General features: G+C 30.8%; 1 protein-coding gene across 1 annotated transcript; it reads left to right on the plus strand.

Moving 5' to 3' along the window:
• The first annotated feature begins 1,854 nt into the window (after positions 1-1,854).
• Positions 1,855-11,094, plus strand: LOC124355039. Its single transcript, XM_046805948.1, has 3 exons — positions 1,855-2,015; positions 4,670-4,727; positions 10,800-11,094. The coding sequence occupies exons 1-3, from the start codon at positions 1,935-1,937 to the stop codon at positions 10,985-10,987; spliced, it is 327 nt and encodes a 108-aa protein (XP_046661904.1). The 5' UTR covers positions 1,855-1,934; the 3' UTR covers positions 10,988-11,094.
• The last annotated feature ends 1,327 nt before the right edge of the window (positions 11,095-12,421 follow it).

Here is a 12,421-nt window from a genome sequence, read left to right on the forward strand (position 1 = left end):
CATTTCTTAAAATACAATTGTAATTTTAATTTAAAAAAATATATATATTCCCCTATACATTAATGATTAATACTTTAATCTGAATAAGAACAACATTGTCTTACTTACTTACTTACTATCGTGGCTCTTGGTACCCAAGGTGCTACTTTGCCTCGCCAACACACTTCCTCCAGATCTCTCTATCCATTGCCTCTTCTTCCCTTCTTCCCAGTTTTCTTATGTCTCTTCTGATCTGGTCTCGCCATCTCAACTTGGGCCTTCCTGGTGGTCTTCTGCCCTCCGGATTGTTTACAAGGACGTTCTTGACTAAGGAGTTGTCCTCCTTCCTTAGTAAATGGCCAGCCCATCTCATTCTCCTACTTCTCACCTCGGCCACTATGTCTGGGTCCATATATAGTTATCTCAACTCTACATTATGTTTTATCCTCCACTCTCCATCTTCAAGGGTTGGCCCATAGATTTGTTCTCAAATACTATCAAACGTTTTTCTGTTTTTTTACTTATAATGGTTTTATATATACGGAGTTTGGGCTTGTGTGATAGTAGTTGAGAGCTTAATAGCTTGTGGCATGCTGACAAACTTCTGTGTGCTGCATTTATCCTTTGTTGTATTTCCATGTCTTCTTCATTATTATTCGTCAGCATTACTCCAAAATAAGTGAAGTTCTTTACTTTTTCAAATTTGTGCCCTTCTATTTCTATATTATTTTCATTGTTTATTTGTGTTGTTCTTCCACTCTCCATTATTTTGGTTTTCTCTTCATTTATGCTTAAACCAACTTTTTGTATATGGTTTAGGAGTTTTGCGACCAGCACTTTCAGCTCTTCTTTACTCTTCGCTATTATTACAACATCATCCGCAAATGCAAGAACATTTATTTTGGTCCCTATTGTAATTCCAGCTTCTGTTTATCTTACTTCTTGTAATGCTGCCTCTAAAGCTAAATTAAATAGCAATGGGGACAATCCATCCCCCTGTCTTACGCCTGTGCTTACATCAAACTTTTCCGAGATTTCCCCATGTATCTTAACCTTGCATCTAGATCCTGATATGCATGATTTTGACAAGTTTATTAATTTGTTGGGTATTCCATACTTTTCCATAATCTTCTAGAGTCTTTTTCTACTAATCGAGTCATATGCTTTGGAGAAATCAATAAAAAGGCATAGAAAGGATTTATTGAATTCATGGTATTTGGCAACTGCCTCCTTCAGTATGAATATTTGATCGGTAGTTGATCTACCTCTAGTAAAGCCTGCTTGGTGATCACCTATTATATTGGACAACATTGTCTAATTTTAAAAAATATATTTTTAATAATGAATAACAATCTGTCATGGACAACGTTGTCTAATTTATAAAAAAATCTTTTTAATAATTAATAACAATCTGTCGTGGACAACATTATCTAATTTATACAAAATATCTTTTTAATAATGAAAAACAATCTGTCATGAACATACAGGACACAGACCATTGATTGACGCATGATAAAACTATGTTTTGAAACCTACAATAACTTTTACATATTTTATAAATCTACTTAAATCCAATTATTTTGTAACAATCAGCACTAAATAGACTATAACAAAACATACAAACAATTCCACATCTAATTTTATTAATTTGATCACAAGCAGTCTAATTTTTATCTAACACCTTTGTTAACATTTAATTTTACCTGTGGCTTTTCACCATAATTACAAAACTAGTAAGAGCATAAATATAATTCAACCATCAAGATTTAAATGATATATTACAATGCAAGAAACTATATTTGTTTTTGGTTCAGTAAGAAGAGTTAGTGTGCATGGCCTCCAATGTCATGTGATGTAAGGTATAAAAGGCATTGTAAATCAGGTGCATTGTGTTAAGAGATGCTAGGCCATGCACTAGGCTGTAGCAGCTCTGCGAGAGGTCCCAGTCAGTGTTCATGTACCTGCTGCTATGGTTGTTTGTCTGTCCGTTATTTGTCTCCGTCTCTGCTCAAATGTGTCAGAATTACGGTCGACAAGTGAGTGTTTAGTGAACAGATTTGCTTATCCTTTATATCCAGCATAACTCTATCCATTAATTTATCGTTTTGCTATAATTTTGATACCTAGTTTCAGAGAAAATTAATTTATGGAAATATATATATATATATATATATATATAAGAACTTCCAGTTGTAATATTTAGTTATTAAAGACTACAATTTAAATTTTATAATAAATGTTCAATATTTACACAAATAATGAGAATTGAAATTTATAAACTTTATAAGGTAAAATGCCACTTGTTTAGCAATATAGTTCTGTTCACCAACTATATGGTTTTGAGCATAGTCTTAAATACCAATCTATTCCAGTTTTTGTGCTATTGCAATAGACTAGTGTTTTAATTCAAAAATAAATATACAAAAATAAAATTAGAGCAGTACATTGGAATAAAGTACTGAAAATACTTAATGTTGGACCTGTTTCTAATTTGGTATTTTATCATGTAAAAAATTAAAATTAACATAATATTTTTTTTAAGTATATGGTCAAATAATCACTTATTTTCAAGTGTTGTATTAAATTTAAATGTTTCATTAAAAATAAAAAAGTTTTATTACTTTAATTTAAATATTTTAAACCTCTTTTATGTTCATTTTATTTGATCAAACCACACCATATTAGTAGCAACAGATGGTTTTGGAAGAAAAACATGATAGTTTTGGGTATTTTTATCTTTGTATGTAACAAAATCAGATTCATCTTTGTTCAATAATTTGACACAGTGAACAAGTTGTATCATATGGTAAAACATACTACTAATTCTGTAACAAGTTTCAAAGAATATAGCAATATATTCTTATGTGGATAATACAACTAAGAACTACATAGTAGATTTTGAACTCACATAGAAACAAGACATCAGTTCAACTTTATTTTAAAGAAATAGAAAAATAATATCTTATTTTTGAAAGCAAGTTTTGAAAGCAAGTTTTATCCACTACCGGCTTGCTAGACCTGACGTAGCTTCACCAGAGCCCCGTTAGCCGTCTCTTTGAGCCGTTGCCCGTCCCTCACGATGAGGACGAGGGGTTGGACTTAGAGGGACGGAATAAATGTGGAATCCATTTTTCACCTTAGAAAAGGTGAAGGAATTCTGTTATTTAGGAAGTATCATAACAGATAGGGGCACAATAAGAGAAGAGATAGGAAACAGAATATGGAAGAGTGGAAAGTTTTTCAATATGGTAAAGAAGATTGTGTGGAGTTGGAACATTGGGAAAGAATCAAAAGTATTGATGTATAAATCTTATTTCCAACCAATTTTATTATATGGAGCAGAGACGTGGACGTGGACTAAAAATGATTTAAGCAGATTGCAAGCTGCAGAAATGAGATTTTTAAGAGGGATAGAGAAGACTACAAGAAGAGATAGAATAAGGAACGAAATAACCAGAGAAAGATTGAAGGTAGTTTCACTGCAAGAGACAATGGAAGGAAGAAGAATACAGTGGATGGGGCATGTAAAGAGGATGGGAGATAATAGAATGCCTAGAATAGCACTGGAGAAGGAGGAAGGAGGAAGAAGACCAAGAGGAAGATGGGAGGACCAAGTGTGGAAAGACATAGAGAGAAGGGGACTACAGAAAATACAGGTGGATGAAGAGGAGACATGGAACGATAGACTAAAGTGGAGGAGGCTGTGTACGACGACCCGTGAGAACGGAAACGTCTGACGATGATGATGATGATGAGAAAAATAATACAAATTTAGTTAATGTTTTATTGTTTTCATAAAATTCAGAGAATATAAAATGGTAAGTTTATGACAGTTCTTGATTCAGATAGAATTTCTTTATGATCTTCTATTGGTTTGAAAAATAAGTTTTCTAATTCTAAGCGCAAACCCCTAAAACATAATTCTGGGCACAACAAATTGTGGTTTGTTACCTATACTATTATACTGAAATCTAATGGTTTCTGTTTGTATTTGTAGTGTGTGATACATAACTCTGTTTTTAATATGTGATACTCAATCACGTAAACACTATTTAACCAATTGTACTTAAATTTTAAATGGACATTCTTAAGGTTCCTGGTTAACATATAGAGAGCTTTTTGGCTTAATCGGGAAATAGTAAATATGTTTGAATCACCTGTCAAAGGCAAGAATAATAAGTATACTAATTTATAAACATTTAAGTAGGTGATAGTAAATGTTTGTAGTTATTCATGTCAAAGTCAGTTACATTTTACAAATGTAATATTACATTACATTACAATATAATGAAGCATTTCTCTGTCTGGGTTTGTTTATAGAGCGTAAGATAATAAAATTAATAATGTTATAGTAATATACTTCTTTGTTTTATACATACGTTTTCAAAAATAAACCTCTTAGGAGGTAAAACAATGACGTTATGTTATAAAACATAATTAAAAGTTCCGTTTTTCTACCAAGGTATCTCTTGTTACATAGTAATATATTTTTTATTTTAGAGACAAATATTTTCTTATAACTAACTGTGAAGGCTCAAAGAGGGATTTTTGAAAGGAATTCTGAAAAACTACCCCAAGAATACGCCCTACTACTGTGTGAGTTTCAGTAAACCTTGTTGTTTAAATATTTGAAAGGATTATGATAGTGTTTTATTTACAGTTTGTTTAAGCAAGATTTTGTTTGTTGCAGTGTTTTAGTCACAGTGACTGTTGTGGGGGTTGCTGTAGGAGCAACATATGTGTTGATTGTAAGTTTTCATTTTGTAATAACAACAAAATATTTGACTTGTGTTGATATTTCAGTTTTATTAATTGATGGTTTGAATGTTACTTTAATTATTGTGCTTCACATTCTACTGTGGTTTAATAGCAAGTACAGTAGTATTCATCTCAATACAAACAGTTGAGCAGTATTTCAGTTTAATATATTCAAATTGAAGTAAAATTTATCTTGTAAAGCAAATTATTAATTTGGTCTCAAATTTGATGTTCCTAGAAATATATATGTGTGTTTTACTTGTATATGTGTATACATTGTTTCTTAATTTTGGAACAAGAGTTTATATAAGAGTAAAGCAGTTATATGGCTGTTACAACAGACTTTGAGTTTCAGGTTAGTACATTCCTGTTTAAATTCTCAAAATCAATATGTTACAGGCAACATGCAAATCTAAGCATTTGTACCAGAAATTGGTAGAAAATTTAAAAAATACTAGAATTTTAATTTTATGGATGAGGTAATAAAACAAATATAAGCTAAGGAAGCATTTATTTGATATAATAAGGATTAGAATTTTTTTAAGGAGTCAGCAAGAGGTAAAGACTGAAAGAAATAAAAATTACCCAACGTCAAGGATATTTTTATGACTACTTCAAAAGTTGGCCACAAACCGTAATGGCTGTGGTAATGTGTATGCTACTACTGAGGCGAGAAGTTAAAATTATAACAAATTTGTAACTGGCAACAATATAGAATATACTATGTAAATAGCCAGTTCCCATAGCATAAACGAAATACACATCTATGACTTTGTTTTGGCCCTTACTCATATAAAAATAGAAACAATTTTAATTTAGAATTTAAAAAGTGGGAATATAGTGGCTAAACCTTTAATAACATGAGATGAAACATTTTTTTTTTTTTAATATGAAGGGGGAATATAGTGGCTAAACCTTTAATAACATGAGATGAAACATTTTTTTTTTTAATATGAAGACATTTGCTTGAAGGTGAATTTCTGAAATGATAATTATTGTAGATGAAACACATGTATAAAAATTCACCTCTTAATTAAAATATGGGAGTAAACGCTAATACAGTAATAATTATATTATTCATAGAAACAAACTACTCCATTATAAAATCCATTGAATTGTCAATAACTAATACTCTTAGTTTGCAATGATTTATTTTGATACATGATGGGGGCTCACTTGTCATGGTGAGTTTATTTGAAAACTTGCTATCTAATATTATTGTAAATGATTTTTATACACCTATTTGCATCGCCTTTGTGTAACTATTTCCTGCTGTAAAAATGATTAATCATTGGTTAAAAGCCAGTCGTAGTAAAACCTTATGTTCTACCCCATAAGAATAATTTTTAACTTCAAACACTTTTACGTCCTACATTTTGGTCATAGAATTATGGGAGATGTTTTAAAGAATGGTTACTATGCATGCATCAAAACGTTTTTTGACTTTTTCTTGTAAAGTGTTTACTTTTTGAATATTTAAATGATAAAGTACAAGAAAGTTTCAGATTCTTTTCTTAATAACTATTAAAAATGTCAACAAAATGAAAATGGATTGGATGTGTATTATTTTGTCTTTAAAATTACACAACTCCCATAACTCTATGACGAAACATAAAATCATGAGTGTTCAAAGCTTAACATTGTTCTTATCGGACCAAAATGAAGACCTCCAGTATAGCCAGCGCTTAAACTTAAACATGACGTAGTTTAAGATATCCATTATCACTGTTGATTGTAAACAGAAAACAAGTGACTTGACTTTAACCTAGTTAATTCATGAGTGAGCTATTTTTCGAACCTGATCAATGGAATTAATAATTTTAAAAATAATTATCTAAATCATTAAAAGTCATTTGTTAATTTCTGGACTTTTAAATAGACCTTTACAGTATGATTGTTTGAAGAAAACATAAATGTTGAAATAACATACTATGCCTCCATTAAGCATGTAAGAGCAGTAACAAAATATTTTTTCTTTAAAATAGTAAGTTTCATTAATGCTGCTAAACGAAGTATCACAGTAAGTAGGGACCAGAGATTTCACAATCAACTGTTAATTTAAACTGACCCTGATTAACTTCTTATCCTTGTACAACAACTAACCATAAAAACAAGCTCATCACAAGCTATATTTCATCTAAAAAGCTAATACAGTGCATTAAAACTCCCAACAACTTCTTTTATGTAAATTTCATAAAAATTGCAGTCTCTGGACTTTTTTGTTCTTACAAGTGCTCCAATATATTTTCAAGATAGTGAGTGGCCATATAAAGTTTTTAGAACTATGCAGTGACATAATGGCAAAAATGGTAAATACAATCACTGTCATAATGTCATACTATGGTGTTTAAACTAAGCTTGGTACTGAAATATGTATACATACTTTAGATATATTTGTTAGCCATTAATAATCAAAAACTTTCAAGTGGCAGCTGTTTGCATGTATAACAATACAAGGTGTGGCTATTAAATAACAAGACTGAAGTAAAAAAATGTTATTTTTATTTTATACATAATCAGTTATTGTCACCTTCAATATACACTCCTTCTCTACCCCTACAACACTCCACCCTGTTGGAAACCGTGCTGAAAGTCGTCTTCTGTCCGCTCCTTCAGGACATGTGCCACTTTCTCTTTCACAGCTTCCTCCTGCCTCAAATCTTGTCCCATTTAATGCATTTTACCTTAGAGAACAGGTAGAAGTCACATAGTGCAAGATCTGGTGAATAAGGTGCATGTTCTCACAATGGGATACTGAAATGTAAATATTTAAAAAAATCATTATTGCTTTAAATTTTGACTTGCTCATTCAAGCTCTTTTCGCTCTCGGTGAAGTCAAGACTCCTCCAGTGCATGGATTGTTGCTTCTTTTCTGGATCATAAGTAAAAAAAAACCATGTTACATCACATATTATCATTTCCACAAATTTTAGGTTATTTTTCAATAGCAAACAAAGTGTCAGTACTGACATTTTTTCGAGCTTCTTGTTGTTTACATTAGAACTGTAGGCATAATTTTATAGCATACACTCTTTTCATGTTAAAATTCTCATGTTAAATTTAATGTACTCATTCTTTATCAATGCCTACAGTTGCGCATTGTTATTGTCACATTCTTTCTCATTGCCGCACACATTTCACATTTGTTATTGCCGCATTCTTTATCAATTGCGCGAATACTTAATCAACAGTCAGACCGAATCAAATTACCAACATTTTTGACATTTTCATCAGTTTTTGATGTTGAAGGGCGACTTGGCCATGAATCATCTTCTCTACCATCTTTAAAAAGCTTAAACCATTCAAAAACACATGCCCATGATACATTTTCATTGCCATTCACTTCGTTCAGTAAATGATAAGTTTCAGTAGCAGTCTTTCAAAGTTTAAAGTGAAATTTCACAATAATCTGTTGCTCTGATATTACACTGACCATTTTATACAGCAAAACAAAAAACGGCAAGTGGTTATTATCCCAACTTCAATCATAAGCAAATATTGAATTTAATGAATTATGTGACAAGAGATCTAAAGTATAAAAGAATAAAGAGATGTAAGGAAAGTAAATTTGTTGTGTTCTTTAATAAAAAAAAACAAGTGCTTTAACTCATTCTTTTTTACATAGTTCAATATTATTAGTTGTCACTTCAAAACTTTAACTACGTCTGTCTGGGTATCAATTAAAAACAACTGTTTATAGGTTCTTCTTTTATGATTATTCATACCATTTTAAAACATCCGCGATATATATCAGTTACAAAACATTCCAATGTGAGAGTTGGTGTGGTCAAGTCAGAGCAGTTTGTAATTTGTAGTTTTAACGCAATCAATGGAAAATTCATCCACATATTTATAATTATTTGAGTGATTCAAAATTTATGTTAACTTAATGCATGATTTACCAGTTTGTCAGCTGACCTTAATGATTGTTTTTCTCTACCTCTAGTTATATGATAAAATATCAATTACTTTGCAGCAGAAGTAAGCTCCACCAACTTTTTTTCTCCAATACTTTTGTAGTCTCTTTTATTTAAATACTTTCAATTACAGTTTAATCTTAGTTACTATTATAATAACAGTTATGATACTTATACAAATAATATCTCCTATCTCCACAAGCCACGCTATTATCAACTATACAGAATAAGGCAAAAGTATGGATACACCTATATACAAAATGAACAGTACAAGGAACCATAATGGTGTCTATTTTAAGATGTCTATACATGAGTGCACAGCATTTAGAAGTTATGGCGAAATGGACGGCAATTTTGCATAGACTTTTTCAAATGTGAAGGGATGGTACTGTGACACAACATATGGAACTACCTTATTTTCAGGAATAAAAATGTAAAATATATATCTTTATTTTATTAGGAGTCATGTACGACCCGTTAACGTCCAACCGGCAGGGTAAGACAAAAAGTCTGGATACACTTCTATAAAAGTCAAATGTGAGAGGAAGAATCATGGTGCCTTGTAAGGTGTGTCTGTACAGGGGAGCACAATTTTTAGGACCTATAGCAACAGCTGCGGCCATCTTCTAAGTCGCTATCTTGGATTTAGGTCGAATTTTTCAAATGGGAAAGGGATCATGTGTTAAAAACCAACAACTAGCTTTATAAACTGGCAATAAACTTTACATAATTTCAAAATAATTTGATTAGCATTTGCCTCCGAAATGAACTTATTGATCAGATAAAAGTACAGATGTAGGTGTACTTGTGATAGCTCAGTTTTGAGTTCTTATCTTATTTTTACAATATATTTGAAAGAATAATAAAAGAGTAAGGAATATATTTTTTTGTTGAAATTTCAGAGAAACTATGTAAAATGGACACACTAAATAAAAATAAAGGAATAAACTTATTTCTTTCAACAGGAGAGTATTCATTAGATTTTTAGTTTTGGATACAGAATGTAAGTTCGAACTTAAATTGCAAGTTAAACCTGAGTATTTTTAACTTTGTCCTGAGGTAAGTGAGATAATAAAGTTGAGGAAGCTAGTTTTTCTCTATACTGTCTAGCTCAATAACACTACAGAGGAGTTGGCTTTTATAAACATTCGTCCTTGAGATGATGAATTGGGTCGTGGGGGGAGCTGGCTTATTCTTAATACAGCCAGCAAAGCCTGCTTTTCTCAATACTATTTCTCAATAATGAGATTGTAGTTGGCAATACTATTTCCAATTTTGCTATGATGCTGATGAAATATATTTACTAGCAAAACTTTTGTATCCCCAATAATGTTTTGAGGTTTGTCATGGATGGATGTGGGGAAATAATTTTAAATGTACAAGTTAAACTAAAATGATTAGTAGACATGGAATACCCAGAGTTTCATTAAGGGATAAGTGTACTTCACGATAAATTGTTCAAATTTTAATATTAAAAAAGTTGGATCTCTCTTAATTTCATAGAAAAATATTTTAACCCTAAAGCTTTTACTGTTTTCAAAAAGTGTTGTTAAACACTTGTGGTAATTTCTGTTTATGTTTCAAGGATCTGTAGTAAAAGGATTGTTTCAAAATTGTATGCTTAGTTTTAAATTTAGAAAAATGTTGAAATTTTTCTAACTTACAGATTTTTTTGCTATTTTGAAAATATATTCAATAATAAAATATATAACAAATATTTTAAAACATTTCAATACCTTGAGGCAACTGTTTTGCTTATTAAATCCACCATTGAAATAGCTAGTTTGGGGAAAAAATTTAATTCAGTGTAGGTAAAAGCTATATATGAATATTCTATAATAATGCTTAATGAGTGAGAGTCAGTATTTGCGAAATACGTGGTAATATTCACTCTCATTGCAATTTTACTGGTAGTAAACAAATTGTCCCATTTGAACATTATTATATTTCTTGAAAATATATTCAGATAGAGAGAAAATAATTAAAGTTTACATTTTGTTATTAATTTGTATATATTTGAATTGTTGAATACATGATGATATTGTTGGTTGTATTTTTCCGCTTTGAAAAAGTACAATTTGTAAAATAATTTTGTTACGTTACGTGTAATACCCGCCATTAACTTTTCTTTTCCAATGTTCCTAGCTACCCAGTTGTGCAGCACACGTATAGACGAATGTGAGACCACCTATTGCCCACCAGGCTTCAGCTGCACTCTCTACCAGAGACCTGGTTGTCCAGGTTGTGCCATTGTCCCTTACTGCAGACCAGCACAGATCCTATCCACCCAGGGGGTGGGTCAAGTCCTTGGAAAAAGGTCTCAGAAACTGTGACATTATTTTAGCTGATGCTACTGTAAACAACATGATAGTACAAGATAACAAACCTGTAATTAGTTTATCAACCAAATAAATTTACAACCACTAAAACGATGGGGAAACGTTAAGTGTTTTTTCTACAGGCCATAACCAGTCATTTACAGTTTTCTTAGTACTACTATTAAGGATATAATAAGTGGCTTTACCACTTTATTACGTGGACAGATAAGGTTTAACAGCTTATAAATAACATATCAACATTTTACTGTCAATAAATGTTGGCTTAAAGTTATTAGTGAGACATTCATGATGGCTCCACATTTTTTAATATAAATTCATAATTATAACAGCTAATTAATTTCTCTAAAAATGAATGTGCTCACAGATTATTTTTCTTACTATACAATGTTATTATACAGAGTGTCCTAGAACTCTCTACTAACCTTTTCAAGTATTATTTCTGGACCAAAGTCAAACCAAAATATCACATTCAATCTTTTGAAAACTCACTAATAACTTGAACAAAGGCCATTTCATATTTTTCACTTATCTATTTTTAATTTGAGAATGGCTTATTGTAAGAAGTTTTATTAGATACAGTTTTATAACCTAAAGGGCTAATTGCAAAAAATAACAATTTTTACAAGCACTATTTTCAAGATGAGTTATTACATTTTTTTAGTCAATTTAAGTAATCAAACACATAATAAATCATAAAATGATTACTGTAAAATCAGATTTTGTTAGGAACTTTGTTTGGCCTTCAAATGCCAACCTACTTTATGAGCTACTGCATATTTAGATCAAAACTTTGTTTTCACTTCCTAATTATTTAATTTTTTTTTTATAAAATAACTAAACCACTAACCAAATATATATTTTGTACTTTAAAATTAAATATTTAATATATCATCCATAAGTCTGTGAAATTATGGATCATCTGAATTAACCAGGCACAGGGTCAAGGTTATTTTCTCTAATAATTCATGCACAAGGTCAAATAAAAAACCTAAATCCATAATAACTTAGTAAAACACTTAGCAAGATGTTAAGATGAAAAACTGACATTTTGATACCATTCACATTGTTTATTGGTATTTATACATTTAATTACCATTCCTTTAACCACAAATACAACTACAGGTCCTTACACTACTCCATCATAAAGAAATTATTATAAAGAAGGGGTTGTAAAGATTCAACCAATTATATATAAATAATATTTATTCAATATAAATTATAAACTGACAAGACTAGGTAAAGCCACTGTCTACGATACATCCAACAGAAAACACCAAAACTATGGTACATTTAATGAAACTCAAGTCATTTTTATAATAGGAACACTGACACAATCCACACTGCAAACCCGTCACAATCCATAGCCTACAAAGTAAATTACATCAACGGAATGCAAGAAATTTACTCTAAAAAAAACTCGCACATTAT

Source organism: Homalodisca vitripennis, chromosome 2 (genome assembly GCF_021130785.1).
Source record: "Homalodisca vitripennis isolate AUS2020 chromosome 2, UT_GWSS_2.1, whole genome shotgun sequence".
Classification (NCBI taxonomy): Eukaryota; Metazoa; Arthropoda; class Insecta; order Hemiptera; family Cicadellidae; genus Homalodisca; species Homalodisca vitripennis.